At 39.3% G+C, this 23545-nt stretch overlaps 1 protein-coding gene across 2 annotated transcripts in view; it reads left to right on the top strand.

Moving 5' to 3' along the window:
* Positions 1-914: 914 nt before the first annotated feature.
* Positions 915-23545, top strand: part of SLC12A1 (solute carrier family 12 member 1) — a 190548-nt gene continuing 167917 nt past the window's right edge. For both annotated transcript variants that reach the window (XM_082254923.1, XM_082254924.1), the window contains exons 1-2: positions 915-957; positions 13386-13940. In XM_082254923.1, coding sequence (XP_082111049.1) covers positions 13536-13940 — 405 coding nt within the window. In that variant the 5' untranslated portion in view covers positions 915-957; positions 13386-13535. The remainder of the gene's footprint in view (positions 958-13385; positions 13941-23545) is intronic.

The following is a 23545-nucleotide window of genomic DNA, read 5'->3' as shown; positions in this document are numbered from 1 at the left end:
ATTGATAAATGAGAAGCAGAGAGCGAAAATCTATAACCTACTGCTTTGGTTGTATGTGACTTTGCTTTCTGATACTTTATTCCTGCTGCATGACATACTGGTTTTGGTTTGATTGAATACATCATATATATTTCATCTTTAAACAGTGTGATATGAATCTAGATATTTTCTACAACAGTAAATATATTCCAGGACTGCCGCAAAAGTATATTTGTGATGTTTTTATTAATTCATATTTCACATAAAACTTACTTTCCAAATTGCCTTGATCATTGATCCCATCAGACAGTGGGGTTATGGCTTTTATAGATATGGGATTATCACCCAATCTAATGTCTATGGGAAGACAAGCTCTGTATATTTCACTATAAATTATTATTACTGCAGTATTCATTTTTACCTAAAAAATGAAAAGTAAACCGAACTTAAAAATTCGAGCTTGGTAGTAAGGAAGCATGACTCATTTTAAAATAACCTTTGACAGCTTGATGATCTTGACTTGAAAACCTGTTTATATAAATAGCACAGAATTGTAATAAGTGACATTTTATTTTTATGAAAGTTATGATGTCATTTTACAATGGCTGTAAATCCTATTAGGATTTTGTTTCAGATCGGGAACTTGGTAAATATGTTTTCTGGAATGTACAAGTGTCCTTTCTAGCTTTCTTCCAAGTACAATTGAATTAGTTTATATATTTGTATTTAGGTTGATGTTTAACAGTTGGGTTGAGTAAGTAAGCCATTAATGAGTTCCTTTCCAAATGCTGCTACTGGGCTTGTGACTGGTAGAGGTGCTCTGTGTTTTTAAATGGCCACAAACCAATCATATTACTTCCTGTGGTGTTATGGGCAGGGTGGAGTACAGACACAATGATATAAAAGCTCATGTTTTCCTTGATAATTTATTCAGTTCATATGCTGAGGTGTTGTAGACGTCATTCTGAAGACTGAAAGGTTAGTGTCACCAGCAAAGGGGGATTTCTTTACTAATCTGGGTTTCTTCTCAATTCTTATAGATTTGCACTCTAATTTCTTTCAGGATCCAAATACAAAAAACACGACATATGATAGAGATATGTGATGAATGATAGTTATTTTGTCTTAGTTATCTTAACCCAGGGCCACTCCACTTCAGTCCACAAGGACCATGATCCTCTAATTAGCAAGTAATAAAAGGTAGTAAGTCAAGGGCAATAAAGAAAACTTTTAATTGCCAAAAGTCATGGTTTGTATCTGGACCTTGAGGACAAAAATTATAAATCCATCACTAGAAGATAGGCAGTAGCTATATATGGATTTAGTAGAGGAGACCTTTGGGGAATTTAGGGTTGAAAATTAGAAAGAATTGGTTGGAGGCCATTCTTAATCATAACAATCAGCACCCACGTTTTCATTAATCAGTTTATTAACTATGCTGAACCATGTCGTTAACTAAAGCTGGCCATACATTGGATCAACATTCGGTCAGTTCAGTAGGGACCGACAAATTTTGATCCATGTATGACTGTCCCTGTTCAAAAGAAGTTGAACATTAAATTGACTTCTGTCACACAGGAATGTTGGAAAGTTCTTCAGTTCCAGCTGCTGATCATTTTATTCTGACAGAGTGCCCGCTGTCAGAATACGATGTCCCAATGGAGAGAATTCCTTAATCCATTTTGCTTGTGTAGATAGAGGAATCCATTCACTTTTTTTCAATCGCCCTGCTGACTTATTGAAAAATATGAGTCATCTATGACTACCTTAAGAACATCAGATCTGTTTTGACCATAAAATTATAATATTGCAAATTTAATAATGTATGAAAAAAAAAAAATGTTCTCATTAGGTATGTTTCTCTATACATATTCATATATATTTACCCATCGGGATTTAATTACAAAAGGAACTGACCATGTTCACTTAGCTTACTGAATAGGGGGAAGCTGTATTCCCTTCAATCATCTAATCATGTTCAGGCTAAAATTCTGTTTTATCTTTTATATCCCTTGCACTTGATTGGGTAATCAAAGCAAGCATAGAATACCTAACTCTTTGGGTATTAGTATTTGCAGTATTTATTGCTTTATTTATTAATCTAAGTGAACAAACTCTACTCATTTAGTAACTTAACCACACTGTGTGGATTGTTTCGATTGTTCACGTTTTACTTCGTGCACATTTACTCACACATTTTTAGCCCTGCACTATTTTCCTTAATATTTTGATCACCATCACTGTCGGTTGGAGTGTCAGCAGCTTTATATTGTGTTTTACTTTACAGATTAGTTCTAAGTTAGCGCAGTTTATTCACATATTTTCCACTGTGAATGACCAATACTTTCCCTTAAGACACCACACATTGGATTAGCAAAACGGTTCATGACATGCAACAGAAAAAGGTCAGAAACTCATCTGGGAAACATCAGATTAGTACCAACAAACAGATATGATCTACATCATACTAAATAGCAACCATAAAAAATGAAAATAAAAAAATCAGTTTTTCATTGTATAATGCAGACTTTTCAACCCTTTTACCCCAAGGGAACCCTTTACACCTCATTCAAATAGAATGCAGCTTTGAAATTGTGCGACTTCATCTGAAATCACACGATTTTAAAGAGGCATGTCGGTGCGACTTAAGGTGCGACTTGGAAGACATCTGTGCAACTTCATGCACAGATGTCTATGCAAGTCACCCCGAAATCACCAAAAATAATGCAAGAACTACTTTTTAAAATCGTAGCGGCTCCGCAAAGTCAGCACCACACTGACTGGAACAGCCCCATTGCCAATCATAGACTGCGACCCGTCATGTTATTTGACCTGTGAAAGTCGCTCCAATGTGAATGAGGGCTAAAAATATTTTCAGCTCTTAGGGAACCCCTACTAAAAATGTATATATCTATATCTGCAATAGCATGATCATAAAGTTGCAGATAAAATGTTCAATAAAATAATACAGAATGTGGGGATTTTTTAACACCTCCTGGCTATGTACAACAAAATGATCATTAGTAACAATCATCAAACAAAATTATTATTATTATTATTACGATTAACAATAATATTGATAGTAATAATAATGGCCAAAAAACAAATACAGATATTTGTAGCGCTTTGTACACTGGTGGTCAGGCAGAAGATTAAGGGTCCATTCACACTAGCGCGACTTATCAGGCGACTTGGTCGCCTGACAAGTCGCGGTCGGTCGGTCGCTATTGAATAGTACAGGACCCGTTCTAATAGGAGTGACACAAGTCGCTCCGACTTAGAAAAAGGGTCCTGTACTACTTTGGGGCGACCTGGAGGCGACTTGCATTGACTTCAATTATATGAAGTCCCTGCAAGTCAGGATTTCACAGGTCACCTCAGCAAGTCGTGTCGCGCCAGTCTGAATGGGTGCTTAGGCCGCTTTCACACTTGTGTGACTTGTCCTGCAATTTGGGACTGCAAAATCGCATGACAAGTCGTTCTCCATTATTTCCAATGAGGACCGTTCATATCTGTGCGACTTGAGGTCGCACCAACTTCAGAGTAGTCCCTGCATTACTTTGGCCCAAGGTCCAAAGACATAGGCATTGCTTCAAGCCCAGTCAAAATCGCATCAAAATCACGTCGGTAAAATGACGGCGGCCAAATCGCGCGACTTTTAAGTCGCACAAGTGTGAAAGGGGCCTACAGCTGCATTAAACCTAAAACAAAACATTAATTTATTGCAGCTTACCAATCATTAGATGTGGTGGCTGCATCGTTTTTCTTTTTGTCTGCTTTTTTCCATCCACTTTGTCCTGGTTACCTAGCCAGTAACACACCTCCTGTATTAGAGTACCCCACTCCAGATTATTGACCACGGGGGGCACCTTTGGACAGCAGCATTGTCAGTCTTGGGGGGGGGGAGTGTTAGGTGTATGTACTAGCAGGTTTAACATTTTTTTCCCTTTAGGGATAAAGGTTTTACATAAATAAAGAAAAACTGATTATTGTAAGCTCTCCTATCCGTGTTAAATGTTCTCTTCTCTGTAATTGATACATTCTGATGGAGAGCTTGTTCTGTTGAAAAACAGACTGGCTAGATCACCATAAAAAATAGAAGAAAGAAAGCCTAAAAAAGAATACTAATGCAGCCACCACATCCAAGAAATGGTAAGCTGCCAAAATAATAAATCTTTGCTTTTGGGTTTAATACTGCTTTATTCAGCCATTGCTCAAGGACCCTCAATCAACTCCTGGAGGAACCCTAGGAATTACCTTAACCCTGGTTTGGAGTGGGTGGTAAAAAGTGCACATAGAACATGTACTCTTTAAGCTGATTTCAGAGATAGATACCGTATTTTCCAGCGTATAAGACGACCCCCCTAATTTTCAAGTTAAAACATAGGTTTTGGGCTATACTCACCGTATAAGACTACCCCCCTTCCGAAGCAGGGCAACACCATTGAAAAATATCAGATTTCTCGTAGATCTCCAATGTATCCCAAATACTGTAATACATGTAATCTCTCATAATATCTCCAAGGTACCCTAAGTATAAATATTACCAGGAGATGTAATCTCAAGACGCTGGCTGTGCGGGAATCCTGTACCGGTATACCGTATGTACCGTAGCTTCGGCTACGTACAGTATACCGCGCTGAGCCAATCACAGTGAGCGATGTATTCTATTATTGAATGCAAAGCCTGCTCGGATTGACAGAGTCAGAGAGGCGGGCTGATGTTACTCCGCCAATCCGAGCAGGCTTTGCATTCAATAATAGAATACATCGCTCTCCCTGATTGGCTCAGCGCGGTACACTGTATGTAGCCGAAACTACGGTACATACAGTATACCGGTACAGGATTCCCACACAGCCAGCGTCTTGAGAGATTACATCTAACGGTAATACTTATACTTAGGTTACCTTGGAGATATTATACTCGGCGTATAAGACGACCCCCCAATTTTGGGGGATTTTTTTGAGGTTCAAAAGTAGTCTTATATGCCAGAAAATACAGTACTTAATGGTGGCCATATCTAGAATTTTGACATATGCCACATGTGAGGGCATCTTCTCAGTCCCCTCCATGACTGATGGGTACAGAGCTTATTGTTTTAGAGATTTGCATCTACTCTTTCAGATAATAGACTATCTGAGGGAACACATCGCCTTTAGTTTCTACATTGTCTGCACACCTTGCAGTCACAAGTTAAAGATCTGTATCTTAGTTTGTACTGATACCAGAAATACAGGCCCTAGGCTTTGTCATTTAAGCTGGGTATATACAGAATAATTTTGGCTGTTCACTTCAAAAATACTTAAAAAGGTGTAGGCCTGATATTCCCACCCATCTATTTATACTCCATCATACCTATTTGACACCAATTCAATTAGCAAGATATAAACCATATAATAACTTATTATGCTGTAAATGTCAAGGGGCCCCTGGCTCCTTGCTCCACCTGCTCTGTATAATAGGGTTTTTGCATGACTTCACATGTTCCTTGATACAACTAGACCCTTGGATATGCTTTTTGGGTCCTCCTAAATTGCTTATTGTAGAGCTGTTGGCCGCAGCTGTACAATACCTGTGACTCCCGGCCTTTAACATATGCTGAATCCTTGCTCTGTATGCCCAAATGTGCATTAGTCCTTTTTTGGGACAGATGTTTTTATTGGAACCAGGGCCGTCTTTAATACTGATTGGACCCTGGGCAAATATTTTCTTGGGCCCTCCAAAATCCACTTATCATCTATTTGCAGGCAGCGTGGGCTCAAGGGGCAGCTGCTTTGGGCCCCTCAACAATGACTGGGCCCAGGGCAGCTGCCCCTTTTGCCCTGTGTTAAAGACGGCCCTAATTGGAACCACTAGACACAAAGTATTTGGGCTTTTCAGGTCCTAACCTGGCTTAGAAAGCTGTGGCCAGTTACCAGGGTCTATATGGTGAATCTGACCCTGCTCATATTAAATGTTTGTGGAAAACCTGGTTGAATTGACCAATCAAAATCTTACTGTCCGTGACCAGCCTACAGGTTACAAGTATAAGTGTAAGCAAAACATTCATAGAAACCATTTTGTTTTAGCATACTTTTATCACTTACAAGGGATTAAATACACACTCTCATCTGCAGTCAGAAGACTCTAGTTTGCAGTAATGACCCATAAATGACAGAATTCCAGCTTCCCATAGTTAACTGCTTTCTGACAGCTGAAACTGTCAACAGAGCTGCAAGGTTACCAGATGTCGCTAATCCACTGTGAGACCCGCAGGTCGCAAAAGACGCATATGGTGAAAAAAAAACACTCTCAGTGCCAATATGCCTCTAGTTCAAAACTGTTAGGGGTGTCCCTTAAGACTCATTTACCACTTCGAAAAATTTGTATTAAATTCTGCTTTCTAAGTGTAATTTTAGCTCTAGAAAAAAAATAGATTTAGATTTTTTATTGTCAGAGATGTGTGATTTTATTAAAATGAAGTCTGGTTCCTGTGGTCATATCTTGTGTATAATCAATACTGTTTGCACAGCTTTACTAAATAATTGTGAATTACACAGGGAAAAATGGAACATATATCATGCATCTTGCTCTCTGTTATAGAGAGATGTCATTACTGAATAAAAAAAAGACAAACTTTGGGTATTTCTTTCCAGGTTAATAAATATTTGCTGCTGTCTTTGCCTGATTGCAGCTGCATAAAATTGCATCCTGACTGACCAGTTTATACGTCCCGTCATGAAGGCTATTGCTCGGTACAGATCCATTAAATCAATATATATCAATTCCCTGCTGACCATTGACTAAAGTGGTCAGCAAAATATCAGAGCATACTTATCTGCCCAAAGTCTCTGCATGTGCCAAGCAATTGAAAAGACTGCATTTGTAGCAAAATGACTCCTATTCTAGATAATATATCTAGCAAAAATGGCATTGTGTTAAGAAAAGAGTTGATAAAAGTGTGTCTTAAGCAAGTCATGGATGAATTGATTTTCTTTCCTGCAACCATAGGTTGCAAAAAAGAAAATGGCTTGATTCCCCCCATCAACACAGACAGTGTTGGCGGGGGAATCCCTCCCACAGTGTCATTGTATTCTGCTCCTTCCCGGCCGGAAGAACACAATGACTGATGCCAGTGGCTATAGCAACAGACAGTATTCGCATACCCAAAATACGACAGGCTGGTTGTACTGAAGTTGATTTATGGATTGACTTCAGTACAACCGGCTTGCCCATACATGGATCAAATCTCGGCCAGTTCAGCAGGAACCATCCATGTATGGCTGACTTTAAAATGGTAACTGGATGGGAATATAATTATATGTTCTGTGCCCATCATGCACAGATTACTAATAGCACCTTTAGTCTTAGTGCACCATAGAGAACAACTGTTTCCCGCGCGGTCACGGACCCCCCCGCACGTGTGACCGGCGGACCCGATGTCCGCCGGTCACTCGGCGATCGTCGGGGGAGAGGGAGAAAGTCAGGTGGCTTGTGTAAACAAGCTGCCTGTCAGTTCTCCCTGTGTAGAAACAATGATCATACGGTTCTACTATGTAGGACCGTTGATCATTGTTCCTACAGCTCAAGCCACAGCCAATCACAGTTAGAATAACGCCCCTAGGGACACACACAGCCCCTCCCTCTCAAATAAAGTTAACCCCTTCACTGCTAGTGTAATTTTACAGTAACAGTGCATATGTATAGCACTGATTACTGTAGAAATGTCACTGGTAACCCCAAAAGTGTCAAAAATGTCAGTCAAGGGTCCGATCTGTCCGCCACAATGTCGCAGTACCGCAAAAAAAATCGCAGATTGCCGACATTACGCGTTAAAAAAAAAAACAACAAAAATGACAAAAATCTTTCCCTTTGTTAGTAAACGCGATAACTTTTGCGCAAACCAATCAAAATACGCTTTTTGCGATTTTTTTTACCAAACATATGTAGCATAAAACAAATTGGCCAAAAATGTTAAAAAATTTTGATTTTTACATTTTTTTGGGGGAATTTCATATAAAAAAATGTGAAAAATATTGTTATTTTTGCAAAATGGACGCTCTTTTTTTGTTTATAGCGCATGATCAAAAAATCGCACAGGTGATCAAATACCACCAAAAGAAAGCTCTGTTTGTGGGAAAAAAAGGACGTCAAATTCGTTTAGGTACAGCGTCGCACGACCGCGCAATTGTCCGTTAAAGTCACGCAGTGCCGAATCGCAAAATACCCCCTGGTCAGGAAGGGGGTAAAATCTTCCGGGGCTTAAGTGGTTAAATGTGCCACTAACACAGATGTTTTATAAAAAATAGTACTCTCTTAAAAATAATAACAAAATTTATTCAAAATACATTAAAAACAGACATATATACAGGGCATTACAGTATATGTGATTGTAACAAATAGTACATATATCGTGAAAGAGACCATCAAATAGTTGTATTTGAGAGAGCCCAAAACAGGGACTATATATGAAACAGAATGTTAAAGGAACTACGCGTTTCGCTACAAATGCTTCGTCAGGCTCCAGCTGTTTCAAAACATTCTCAATACATATAGAAAGTCTAAAGAATAAACAACATGAGAATTAGAACAATAAAGGACAAATCTACTCAAAACCGAATCATTTCACTTAGTGTATAGCCATAGATAAGAGGATTTTCACATTTTAATTTGTTCTATATTTAACAAGAAAGGAAAGAAAACGGGGGGGGGGGGTATTCTTTTTTCCCCTTTTTCCCCTTCCCCCCTTTTTTCCCCTTCCCCCCCAAAGGAAAAACTGGGGGGAAATTATTTTTTCCCCTTCCCCCCCCGTTTTCCTTCCTTTCTTGTTAATTATAGAACAAATTAAAATGTGAAAATCCTCTTATCTATGGCTATACACTAAGTGAAATGATTTGGTTTTGAGTACATTTGTCCTTTATTGTTCAAATTCTCATGTTGTTTATTCTTTAGACTTTCTATATGTATTGAGAATGCTTTGAAACAGCTGGAGCCTGACGAAGCATTTGTAGCGAAACGCGTAGTTCCAGCAACATTTTGTTTCATATGTAGTCCCTGTTTTGGGCTCACTCAAATACAACTATTTGATCGTCTCTTTCACGATATATGTACTATTTGTTACAATCACACATACTGTAATGCCCTGTATATATGTCTGTTTTTAATGTATTTTGAATACATTTTGTTATTATTTTTAAGAGAGTACTATTTTTTATAAAACATCTGTGTTAGTGGCACATTTAAATCCCCTCTGGTTCTATTTCTGCCCTTATGGGTAGACTTAGAACCCCCCCCCCCTCTTTCCACATGTTTACGCCTATGGGGAAGGTGCCAATATACTATAGGTCTTTGTACAAAGCCAATTTCTCCCCCTCCACAACCAATATTTGTAGATCTCCCTCACTTGGGAGACATTTCCTCTAACCTCCATTTGTGTGTCCAGGACAGGATGTGAAGGAAAATCTCTCTGATGGGATACAGATGGAATAGTTAAAAAAAAAAATAAATAAAAACAATTGAACAGGGAGTCCCCACCACTCTTCAATTAGAAGAGATAGTGGGAGAAAACGGATTTTAAAGTGCCCACCTAATCATAAAACAATTGCCAATACTGCAATGATCCACAAATTCATAAAAACATAAACCAATTTAATAATACATCAAATGTTTTAAAAAACATTTTTTTTTCAATGTAATGAGAACATTATAACAGACAGATATGATCATCCCATATAGGAGAGTGCATAGAAAGGTACATATGGATCTGTATCAACGAGTTTCGCCCGAATCTAGGGCTTCTTCAGGATCCACGTATCTGATATTTAATATACAGCAAACACAATACATTATAAATATAATATAGAAAATACCAGAACATAGCCAATTAGATAAAGTATGTAAATAAATTACATGTAATCAACAAATACAAAGAGAAAGGGAAAAAGGAGAGCGAGAGGAAAAAAAAATGAATTTAAAATAATTAACAAGACAATGAAAAGGACCGCATGGAGACACCGGGTTGGGGGAATGAGGACAACGGAAGGGTCAGAAAAGGGAAAGATAAACATAAAGAATAAATATATATACCTCACATATAGATCAACAAAGATATGATCCAATATCTGCCTGAAAAAGCCACGATCACAACCAAAACTAATATATTTACAAATGTGTAAAATTCTTTTAAAATCATGTGAGGATGGACCATTGGGTGACCACCATCTACAAAGAAGTGTTAAGAAGTTTTTATTTTTTTGTTAATTTTCATATCATGAAAAATATACTAAATATACAGATCAATCAAAAACACCCGCAATCTATATAGTGTTATTGTGCCAAATTAAGAAAATATCAATGTCACTTTTGAAGAAAACAATATCCACTTACCCCTCAGATAAAGGTGAGTTAGGCCCACACCATGATTAGGTGAAGGCAGTCCAAAAGGCTGCCATCCAAGGGAAGCTCCAGATATATAGACAAATTCACAGTAACCAGGTCTGATTCAAAATAATAATCAAAATAAGAGGGAAGAAAGAGAACCAATCCCAAATGTCTAAAACAATAAGTAAACCAGTATGTATATTAAATTAATAAAGTATGCCCAAAACCGGCGATGAGTGTAAAATTAACCCATATAACATAGTTAAACACTCAAGTGTGACAAGGTAGGTAATCTACCATAATAATCTCCCCCGTGATCAACAAAAAGGATCAAACCACTGTGGCAGCCCCCAAACAACAACAAAAGTGCGCCTTTTAAAGAAAGAGGGAGGTGGGCAACAAAGGGAGCCCCTCCCAATGCCTCCCATTCCCCACGTCATGTCCCTGCGCCACTAAGGGCGGTTAGGAAGCGTGGCACTCTCCTGGGCGTTTACGCACTTTTGGTACTGAAACCGGAAGTGATGTCGAACATCATGTACAGATCGCTGCGAGGCCCGAAAGACCCAGGAGTGACAATCAAGCTACAATAACAACACGGGGGCACCAAGCCAGCCATAGGCAAAACACTAACATCATATAGAAATGATGCGCAGACAGTTCATGCCAAAGGGGACAACACATAGCCTCCACCTGTACCTTACATCAGCTTAATGAAAAAGAAAAAAAAAAGGAAAATGATTAAAAAAAAGAAAAACAACAAACATGTTATACTTACCTGCTCTGTTGCAGTTGGTTTTGCACAGAGCGGCCTGGATCCTCCTCTTCTCGGGTCCCTCGTTGCTGCTCCTGGCCCCTCCCACTATCCAGTGCCCCCACAGCAAGCAGCTTGCTATGGGGGCATCCGAGCCGAGCTGCAGCTCAGTTTGTCCATTCAGACATGGAGCTGCCATTCGGCCCCGCCCCCTCTCTCTCCCGATTGGCTGACTGGCATTGATCGACAGCCGCAGAAGCCAATGGCACAGCTGGTGTGTCTCAGCCAATCAGGAGGGAGAGTCCAGGATGGCCCGAGGAACTCGTGGACATCGCTGGACAGAAATCAGGTTCAGGTAAGTATTAGGAGATGCTAGGGAGGCTGCTACACACAGAAGGTTTTTTTATCTTAATGTATAGAATGCATTAAGATAAAAAAAACCTTCTGACTTTATAACTCCTTTAAAATTCCTATTCCATTCATCCATTCATTCTTTTCAGCCAAGAATTACATTTATGTTTGAACACATATATTGGAATTGGCATGCAAATACATTTATTGTCAAACTTACTAAATGCCACCCATAATAGATGTCTCGGCTTTTGGTAGACTCTGGTAAATCACCTAAAAGTTTTACATAAATCTAAAAAATTGGATTAAACATATGTTTCCATTTTAACTCCCAAGTATTAACTCTTCTATTGTTTATGGCTTCCTCTAAATCTGCAATTTTTTTTTTCTGCTGCTGTTGTGATCTGAGGTTGGCTATGTTCATTTTACATGATCCCACTGTATGTAGAAATGTAGCTACCCTCTTTTGCTTGTGCATCCAAGATGGACTACGGACTATGGGATGTGCATTGTGCATATAGCAGTGCACATTGCCTAACTTAACTATCGTGCTCTGCTTGTCCCAAACAAGCAAAAGTGAGGGGAAATTCAGAGGTTCAGAATCTAGACTGGGGTAGAAAAACACAGTAAGAAATTATTTTACAAAAAAATTGATTCCAGGACCATTAAGTAGTGGACATGTATGGATTATTTTCGGAAAATTAGGATATTGTTTAGTGTCACTTTAAATATGTGTATATTAAATTATAACCGGCGCTTATGGTGTAACATAAAAAGATGTATAATTTATATTAAAAATGACAAAAAGTGCAGCTGCTGTGTTTCTAAATTAATCTTAGATAAAAGTAAAAAGTGCAAATTTAAAACAGCGCTAGCAAATCCATATAACCATAAAATAACAATCTAATATTCAAAGTGAAAAATTGCAATAAATCTAAAAGTCCTTTAAAAGTGATAAAATCCAAAGAAAGTGCTCAGGTGCAGATAGTGTATCCAAACGGTGCTCAAGGTGACTGATAAACCCTCTTGGTTCCCTACTCACCACAATGGAAAATCTCAATCGCTTAAAAGATTCATCAGAACATAGCTTGCTGGGGGTAACTCAGAGTCGGGATGTCTCCTATGGAACCGATCCAAAACACCTCCGTAGACCCCAAATGGAAAAACAAAGGACCAGAATAGTGTAGTATGCTCATATAAGGTTTATTAACCCAATGCAATAAAAAAACATACTCACAAACAAAAGATAGTAATAGCGTGGTATATCGGAATAGATAATGGTGGACGCCGCTGATTGCGTGCGCTCCACTGCCAAATCAGGAAGTAAACCAGATGTGACGATGCGTCCCAGCCGTACCGGAAGTGCGTCAATGCGTTTTGCCTGCCTATTGGGCGTTTTAAAAGACATATAAACCTTATATGAGCATACTACATTATTCTGGTCCTTTGTTTTTCCATTTGGGGTCTATGGAGGTGTTTTGGATCGGTTCCATAGGAGACATCCCGACTCTGAGTTACCCCCAGCAAGCGCCTGAGTGCTATGTTCTGATGGATCTTTTAAGCGATTGAGATTTTCCATTGTGGTGAGTAGGGAACCAAGAGGGTTTATCAGTCACCTTGAGCACCGTTTGGATATACTATCTGCACCTGAGCACTTTCTTTGGATTTTATCACTTTTAAAGGACTTTTAGATTTATTGCAATTTTTCACTTTGAATATTAGATTGTTATTTTATGGTTATATGGATTTGCTAGCGCTGTCACTTTAAATATATTATATTTATCTATGTACCTTTCAGTTCACCCTTTTGCCATAAACTATGTCTATCAGTCGATTGGCCTGTCTGTATGTCCTTTACTCTCACTCTTTCTATGAATGTCAATATTAATTGCCCTACAGTATTTTTAAAATGTCCTCACAGTAGGTCCGTTTTTCGTTACTTTAGGTTGGTTCGGAGTCTGGACAACCTGGAATCTTTGTCGTGAACTGAAGAAGTTATAATGACCTTGTAACCCTCGTACAGGGGGTTCTGTACTGCTAGCATAGTGCAAATCTTACCCATCTCAAACATAGTAGTATCGCAGTGTCATTCACCATGAATAATTCTCACACATTTTCAGACACAGAACCAATTAGCCCGACACGTTTTCAGGTCAATGTAGTAAATGAGGGCTATGACAACCCTGCCTGTGAAGGAGATAAAGACCCACCACAATACGAGGAAACATCTTTTTCTGGTGAAGACAGCGGGCTTAGAATGAATTATGGGCAAGGGAATAGGGAGATGTATAACAGCATCCTACACAATGGAGACACCATTAAGACAGAAGTAGGTTTCCATCCCTATGACACTCACAGCCACACATACTACATGAAAACATTTGGACACAACACGATGGATGCCGTTCCTAAGATTGATTATTACAGAAACACTGGCAGCATCTCAGGGATGAAGAAAAATCGTCCAAGCCTGGCAGAAATCCATGAGCAGCTGTCAAAGGTAAGCCAAGTGAAGCAAGCATTTCATGTTTTATTTTTGTTGTTCATTTTTACAAAAGAGGACAAAGAGCGGATCAGTGACACAAAATGATTACTCTTTTGGCAAATTAAAGGGATCCAGAGCCTTTCCATTAAGGTAGGCAATAGATTTTTTATGTTATCTCAAATAGTTTGTTAGAGTACAAATGACACCTGAATAGGCCCAGCACAACAGCACAGCTTGAAGAGCAGCAGTGTGTCTTATTATTGTTGGACCACATAGGGCTGATAAATTAATAAATATTCTTGTGTAGCCTCATCCTTTCCAGTGAAAATAGCGCTGTTTAGTTTATGTCATTCTATACTCAGCTAAAACTTAGCCCATAATATAGAAGTATAGAAGCTGCCATTGCTGAATGCTTCTTCTAAAAATACTGGGTACAGTGCCTTGAAAAAGTATTCATACCCCTTGAAATGTTTCACATTTTGTCATGTTACAACCAAAATGTAAATGTATTTCATTGGGATTTTATATGATAGACCAACACAAAGTGGCACATAATTGTGAAGTGGAAGAAAAATGATAAATGGTTTTTAAACTTTTAAAAAAATAAATATGTGAAAAGTGTGGTGTGCATTTGTATTCAGCCCCCCTGAGTCAATACTTTATAGAACCACCTTTTGCTGCAATTATAGCTTTTTTACAGTCTTTTTGGTTATGTCTCTACCAGCTTTGCACATCTAGAGAGTGACATTTTTGCCTTTTCTTCTTTGCAAAATAGCTCAAGCTCTGTCAGATTGAATGGAGAGCGTCTGTGAACAGCAATTTTCAAGTCTTGCCACAGATTCTCAATTGGATTTGGGTCTGGACTTTGAATGGGCCATTCTAACACATGAATATGCTTTTATCTGAACCAATGCATTGTAGTTCTGGCTGTATGTTTAGGGTCGTTGTCTTGCTGGAAGGTGAACCGCCACCCCAGTCTCAATTCTTTTGCAGACTCTAACAGGTTTTCTTCTAAAGCCCCGTACACACGTACCGATGGTCGGCATACAAATGTTCCTCTTTTCTCCCCGGGATGTCGGTGTCTGTTGAAAAGTGCAAAGACAGCACAAGGACAGCACAAGAATTTTGTCTGCAGACTTCAGCTGACTGCAGAAGTGATGTCATGTAATGGTTAACTTTCCCTGTGTTTTTAATTTTCTGAGCATGCCCAGTCTTGCAAATCTGCGGTCTGTCGGCAGAATTGTGTACTGACAGGCGAACAATCGTCCGTTCTGGTGTCGGCATACAAAAATTTTCATGTTTGCAAGAAAGACTTTTGTCCGCGGATTGTGCGCAGACATCTGTCGGAGGCACCATACTAACACGCGTACAATCGGCAGATCCTTCGTCCACCGACGTTTGTATGCCGACGATCGGTACGTGTGTACGGGCCTTAAGATTGCCCTGTATATGGCTCCATCCATCTTCCCATCAACTCTGACAAGCTTCCCTGTCCCTGCTAAAGAAAAGCATCCCCACAACATGATGCTACCACCACCATGTTTCACGTTGGGGGTGGTGTGTTCAGGGTGATGTGCAGTGTTAGTTTTCCACCACACATAGCGTTTTCCTTTTATGCCAAAAGATTTGATTTTGGTCTCCACTAACCAGAGCACCTTCTTTTACATGTTTGCCGTGTCCCCCACATGGCTTCTTACAAACTGCAAATGGGACTTCTTATGGCTTTCTTTTAACAATGGCTCTTGCCACTCTTCCATAATGGCCAGATTTATGGAGTGCACGACTAATAGTTGTCCTGTGGACAGATTCTCTCACCTGTGCTGCAGATCTCTGCAGCTCCTCTAGAGTTACCATGGGCCTCTTGGCTGCTTCTCTGGTTAATGCTCTCCTTGCCCATCCTGTCAGTTTAGGTGGATGGCCATGTCTTGGTAGGTTTGCAGTTGCACCATACTCTTTCCATTTTCAGATAATGGATTGAACAGTGCTTCATGAGATATTCAAAGCTTGGGATATTTTTTTTTTTGTGACCTAACCCTGCTTTAATTTTCACAACTTTATCCCTGACCTGTCTGGTGTGTTCCTTTGCCTTTTATGATGCTGTTTGTTCACTAAGGTTCTCTAACAAACCTCTGAGGGCTTCACAGAACAGCTGTATTTATACTGAGATTAAATTGCACACTGGTGGACTCTATTTACCAATTAGGTGAATTCTGAAGGCAATTGGTTCCACTAGATTTTAGTTAGGGGTATCAGAGTAAAGGTGGCTGAATACAAATGCACTCCACACTTTTCACATATTTATTTGTAAAAAAATTTGGTAAACTATTTATCATTTTCCTTCCACTTCACAAATGTGTGCGACTTTGTGTTGGCACAAATGTGGAAAATTCCAAGATGTATGAAACCTTTTTAAGGCACTGTATATTCCAACAGCTTTGACAATTTTGAAGTCAATGACTTAGAACAGCTACGCATACTAAGAGTCTTTTGTATGTATTCATTCTTGCACCAGGTCAATGTTAGTGTAGCTAGAGACAGCCAGGTAATGGACTTTTTCAGAAAAAAAGTCAGCAGTGGAAACTTCTTTTAAAATTTACAGGAGCCATGCATTGAAATCATGCAATCTCAAGCTCAGACTATTAAATAAACAGGTTCTTTACACTAAATATTCTGTAACTGCAGCATTTATGTTACAACACATTCCTAATATGAGTAGTACCCAACTAATGACCTACAAGTATTTTGCTCTTCTTGACTCCATTTAGTGGTATACGTGATAACCTCTTAGCATGGGCTCCTAGCTATCAGGGCATCTTCAGAGTTAAGCTGGCCAGAGATAGATCAAATCTGAGCCAGCTCATCAGGGACCAGCTGAGATTTGATTCATCTTTCGGCAGTCTGGTAGTACTGAAGTCGATCCATCGATCGACTTCAGTACAACCAGTCTGTCTGTTTTTTTTTCTGCAATCACTGCCAGCAGCTATAGCTGCCTGAAGTAAATATTGTATTCTGCCAGTGGGGAAGGCTCCCGGCTGGCAGAACACAATAGCACTGCTGGAGGGATTCCCCCATCAACACTGACTGTGTGGATGGGAGAATCAAGTAAGTTTCTTTCCTTCCAGAGAGAAAAATGCATAATCTATGGGCTGCTTTATACACTTCTTATTTGTATGAACCCAAATAGGGGTTAAGTAGTATCTGTAGTATAATTAAAACGGTTGACATAGATAAGGACTTTTCATCATTTTTACTTTAAATCATTTTTATTAATAACAGTAATAAGGATACATAAAATGTTTCAAGAATACAACAATGTCGAGGTATATTGTAATATCTGAATTCAACCTTGTTAATGCTTTCAAAGGAGATAACATATAACTGTTGTAGGAAAGGGGGGCACAATAAAACAATTTTCTTATAAGTTGCCTAAATCTAAATATGGAGGGGGGACTGAAAAATAAAAGGTCTCTGACCCGCTACTTAAATACAGTGTCAAGACGTCCGTGGTGAAAATAGGACCCATGCACCAATATATGGTTGCATAATCATAATTTTTCATACTTGGGTTGTCCTTTTTATATCCAAATGTAATCTCTCCCTTTCTTACTTTATACCCATTTTCATTCAACTGGATTTCATTGACTTTAACATTTAAGCCATCTGTTTCTTATACCTTTATTGGGAAGATATATGCATTTGAGTTTTTGAGTTTGCTTGCCTGTTGTGGATATTGTGAGGGAAGCCCCAGAGGTTTCCAGAACAAATAAAAGAGGGACCCCCCCCCCCCCCCAAAAAAAAAAACTTCTAGGTAGACAGGAACAAAGTCAAGAATTATGGCAGGGCGATTTTACTGTTGGAGTATCCATAACTGTAAGAGGCCAAGGCTACCTCCATCTAAGCTATTCCTTTTGGGTGGCCTTGGCCTTTAAATCTGGGCCCAACTATGAATTTACAATCTCACTACATTTAGAGACAGTAAAAGCAGTCTTTAAATAACAACAATATTGTAAGCTGCAACACACAGTACAGATATTTGTTAAGGTGTTTTACATAGAACTTTAGTATGAAAGGTAATGCTTGAGACCACGGATATCAAGATGGCTTCAGAAGAAATTGCATTCCCAGCTAATAAAGTACTGGAATAATTCCTCTTAGCTGCTATAAAAAAAATGTAATTTCAACTACAGCAATAGAGAAATTGTACAGACTAAAGATTAACAGAGTTCAGCTTAACCAATTGGAGGCAAGGTACAAGAAATACAAGAAATAATGTAATACCATGAAACTTCAACTAGTAACAGAGAGCGACAGTTGCTTCATTCCTAGCCATGTACAAAAAGTAATATTTATTGAGAGATATATAAGTTTCCATGCTGACCCCTCCTTGAGAACATTTATGTTTCCTGGTTGTCATTGTGATCTGGGTTAATACTCTGAGTCAATGACTTACAAGCAGGGTGCAGATCAAGAGTTGCACCTCTTATTGCACATGCTGTATGTACTGTATATCCAGGGTCTGTGACTCAGAAGTAATTGAAGCCAGAAATAGACAGGCTGCTGGTATTTTCAGAAGTAGGCCAGCAATCCTACCTATTACTCTTATGAGAGATATTGAATACATATAGAAACAGTCCTGGTCCATGATAAATCTATAACATTTGGTGTGTTGCTCTGCCTTTAAGGAAGATGGGGCTACCACCTTATGTAAACAGTTGTTCTCAATAACCATGTTTGGGGGCTCGAAGAGTCGTATACTTTGGATTTAGGGAGCAAAGTGGTGCTATAACATAGCAGTATGGCTTTAGATTTAGATGCGAATGTATCCAAAGGCTTCTCTGTAATTCAAATATTAAAAAAAGCAATGGATATTTAGAATTCCTTTGGTGGCTAGCTAAATTGACTGCTAGGGACTTTTTGTAGTGTCTAGTGCAGTGGTCACCAAACTGAGGCCCACTGGCTTAGATGGTGGCCTTTCCTGGCCTTTATCTGGCCCTTGGGATACTTTTCCAAGACACGTTTCATCCCACTGACATCAATGATGAGGCAGCATTCCTCCCAATGACACCAAGAATGGGGCACTATTCCTCCCACTAATACCAATAATCCCATTAATACCCAATAATACCAATGATGGAGTACTATTCCAACTTTTACCGGCTCTATGTAATTTTTTTACTCCCACTGACCACCAAGCACCAGCATTGTTTACACTTACTCTGGGGCACTTTCCGGCCCCAGTGGCCACAGTTCAGCCCCCCTAATGTCTGAAGGACAGTAAACTAGCCCTTTGTTTAGAAAGGTCAGGGACTCCTGTTTTGTAAATTGCCCCCTCCCTCTATTTGCACCATATTGTGCATGATCTTTGGTCAATTCCTGCTGTGTATAGCCCTGCACAACCCAGTTGCCAAAAATTGATTGTGCAATCAACTTTTTTCAAAGAAGCTTGTTGGAAAATTGTCAGCTAAATAGCAGCTGTGCATCCAATCAGGTATTCTGACAGCCGATGGCGTCAGCTGACAGAATTCAATAGATTAGTAGTGGGGATTTGTCAGTCTGCACTGTATAGTGTGGATAAAGGAATCTGATTTTTATTTATTCAACCCACGGGCTCAAAAACATTTGTTTGCAAATATTAAATTGAGTAGAGCATCTAACATTTTTAGTTTTTTTATAAACTATACTTGACAGCTGGATAATGTATGAGACACCAAATACCGTAAAATGGATAAGCTCTAAACAACATGAAAAGTTTTTTAAGATTCTCATTTCTCCCACATGAACCATCAGAGACACCTAAGAATTAGCAGTATTTGGAGGCCTACAGAAGGGCAGATTCCAGACTAGTAGTGATGAGAGATCAGCCCAGCACTGCAAAGATAGCTACATCAGGGATATATTTTGGCCCTTTACTCTCACTCAGACAATGTTTTACAAGGCATGTATTACAACTGGCCTTTCTATATTAGGTGAATAAGTAGAAAAACACGGACCACTCAGACTTTTACCATTTCCCTGCATAATTATCACAAGCTACAAGGTTGATTTCCATTGCTTGTAAATGTTAGCTTGCTTTATATGCATAAACCTTGCCAACTTTCGACTCCATGTCCACTAAGACATTCCTATTTGTTTTAAAGAGTATCTATGATCAAAAGGTAAAATCATATATTAATCTCCACATTGTATTCCAAATATTCCTAGTCTACTCCTATTATTTTTAATGATCTTGAAGTCTGTAAACGTATTTTGTGAAGATTCCCACACTATTCTAGTCTACATATACTCTATATATATTCTAGTGACTATACTAGTCACTATGCCCTGCTGAGTAGGCACTGCTGTGTCACACATATCACAGAGCCTGCCTTCTAAACTACAGAGGCGCTGAGCAGAAGTTTTTGGAGGCGGAGTCAGTACAAGAATCCCTGCTTGCAACCAGCAAGATACCATGGGATATGTAGTCCTTAGAAAGTGAAAGTATACAGCATACGAGAAGCTGCAAAGCATGGCACCAGGGCTGGTACAGTTCCCCCTTTGTCTATGCTGTATAGCGAGTATAGACATAGACTGACGGAAGATTGACACTGGATGAAGGATGATAGACATGAGGGAGGATACACTTAGGCTGAGGGAAGATTGACATTGGCTGAAGGAGGATAGACATAGGCTGAGGGAGGATAGACATTGGCTGATAAAGAATAGACATAAACTCAGGGAGGATAAACATTAGCTGAGGGAGGATAGACATTGGCTGAAAAAGGATAGACATAAACTCAGGGAGGATGAACAATAGCTGAGGGAAGATGAGACATGGGCTAAGTCTTTGAACAACATTGTCAAGCGGCAGCTGCCAAAGCCAGCAGATTATTAGCATGCATAAAGAAAGGGATATATTCCAGAGATAAGACTATAATCCTTCCATTTTATAAAAGTCTGGTCCGACCGCATCTGGAGTATTCTGTCCAGTTCTGGTCGCCAGTCCTCAGGAGGGATGTGTTGAAGCTGGAGAGAATCCAGAGAAGGGCAACTAAACTGATTAGGGGGTTGGAGGACCTTAACTATGAAGAGCGGCTGCAATCGCTTGATTTATTCTCCCTGGAGAAGAGACGTCTGAGGGGGGACATGATAGCAATTTATAAATATCTTAATGGGGATCTCAGCTTAGAAAAAAAGCTGTTCATTCGAAGGGATTGCATGAGGACTCGAGGACATACAATGCGATTAGAGGATAAGCGTTTTAACCTCAGGCAACGAGGAGGGTTCTTTACTGTTAGGGCTACAAGATTGTGGAATTCTCTACCACAAGAGGTGGTTTCTGCGGAAAGTATGGTGGCTTTCAAAAGACTCTTAGACTTACATCTCAAGGATCATGACATTAAGGGCTATGTGAGGTGATTACAGCCACACACACCTACACAGGTTGAACTGGATGGACTATTGTCTTTATTCAACCTCACCTACTATGTAACTATATGTTATTAGTACATGGTCAAAAATAGTTCCGAAAAAAAATAAACCAAAAACTAACAGTGGTTACAGCTGCAAACAATGTTTTCCTTAGAAAGAATAATGGATCCTCAGACTTGTCACTATCAGTGTTAAACTGTAAACATAAGGCATTTAGGGAGTTTAAGTCTGCATAACTGTGTTTAAATCACACTATTAATAGCAATTAAATACAAAAGCTGGACAATTGTGCCACAAAATACCTTTTTCTGGGGCTAACATCAGGAAGTAATGCTGGTCAGTCTAGTATGTCTATAAGATGCTATGTCGGCTCCTGGAGATGGGAAGCTTTATGTATCTTGGTCTTTTGGATGAGATGTTCTCACTTTCTGAGAGCAGTCTGCTCTCCTTTCTAAGTTTTTTTTTTACTGTTTTGATTTGCTGTTTATAAATGTTTGAGGCACATTGGTCTCTACTCAATTTATTATTCAGAAAAGAGGCCAGCATGCCTCAAAAAATTGAACTACAATCTATTTAGTTAGCCAATAAATAGTATAATTCTAAATCTGAACCTCTACATTTATTGTTTGTTAATGTGGTACAACACTGCTGCTGAATTGTTATTAATAAATTGATAAACCACTTGAATACCAGTGCACCTTCTGTTTTTGCTATATCTTTAGTAATATTTTATTTTGTAAGAATTTCAGGGAATGATGATTTAGGTTTTGGTAATAATGTGGATGATGCAGACTCTTGTTTTGTATTTATTCCCACTGGCAGACTCCATGAAGGATTGATAAATACTCTGCCACATGGTTACTGATCCCTGGATTTATATCCCAATTATCAAAGAACCTCCTATGAGCATTTCTAATTCTGCTCTAATCATACTGAGTACATGCAGGCCTAAAACTTCCCTGGGCCACTGTGTGTAATTGCTACCCAGAGAATAGTCATCTGTATTAGCAGATGGACTTGAAAGCTGTGTGAGACTAAAGATCAAAAGCTGCCTGGGACCCAGAGCCTGAATGTCCGGGGACATCCATAGAGTATTTCTTGTCCAAAGTGAATGTGTGCGACATGGCAGGCTATTCATTGGCAGTATGAGGTTCACGTGACCCAACAGCTCCAACAATGGAGGGCACCTATTAACTGAAGTACTAATAACAGACAGAAAAAGGAAGAGTGCCTGGATCTCATGCAATTAAAAGAGGTTGACATCTATTAAATAAAAACAAAGTTGCAGCACTTTTTATATTTGAGACAGCACACATCAGGCCAGGGATGGTCAGTCCGGTAGCTGCCTGCACGCCATGGCCAGTGGTAGGGCCAGAAATGATGTAGAGATAGCTGTCACTTCTGTAGAATGGGACCTGCTTCAGTTTGTGTAGGGTGCTGTAGTGAATTAGTGGATGGTGCCACCATACAATCATTGTAAAATAGGGATCTTCACAAAAACACCTTGGTATGGTAATAATCTTGTCCTTTATTCACATAAAGTAACAGGAATCACAGGCTGACATTTGGGTCCTCGCATGATCTTTTTTTCAATGCAGAGTATGGCAGACACCTTGCCTTGAAAAAGGGATCCTGCAAGGTTACTTTATGTGAATAAAAGACAATGTTATCACTATACCAAAGTGTACTGGTGAAGATCCCTATTTAACTTCTTTGAGTGAGCCTGGAGACTGAAGGTGAAGGCTGGTTCATCATGCAGGTGGAATGTGTCTTCTGGAGTGTCTGAAGCTACGGAATCCCCACTGCATGTACCCTTGGGAGCACTAAGGCCTCATTCATACCTAAAATGTTTTCTCCTTGAAGCTTGTAGCTCTATAAACCATATCCTATTCACTTCAATGGTCCTGTTCACGTCTGAGCATTTTGTCGCCTATAGCAAAATGCCTGTCCCTAAAAAAAGTACATGATCTTCTTTTAGGCAGATTTGAGGCACATTGGCTCCATAGACTTCAATGGGAATGCCTGAAAACGCACATTATGAATGTTTACAAGCGTTTTACCAGCATTTTGTTGTATGTTTTCTGGCAAAACAGCATCTCTCCACGGTCCACCCCTAATCTCCTCCCCCTAGTGCTTTCTATTAGCTAAAATAAAAACACCTAAAGCTGAATGCACATGTAAAATGCTCGTAAAAGATTTCTAAAATGCTTGCA

This window comes from Pelophylax lessonae (genome assembly GCF_965119305.1).
Source record: "Pelophylax lessonae genome assembly, chromosome: 4".
In the NCBI taxonomy this organism is placed as follows: Eukaryota; Metazoa; Chordata; class Amphibia; order Anura; family Ranidae; genus Pelophylax; species Pelophylax lessonae.
Note: the sequence above shows the minus strand (reverse complement) of the source record. Positions and strands in the feature narration are given on the sequence as shown.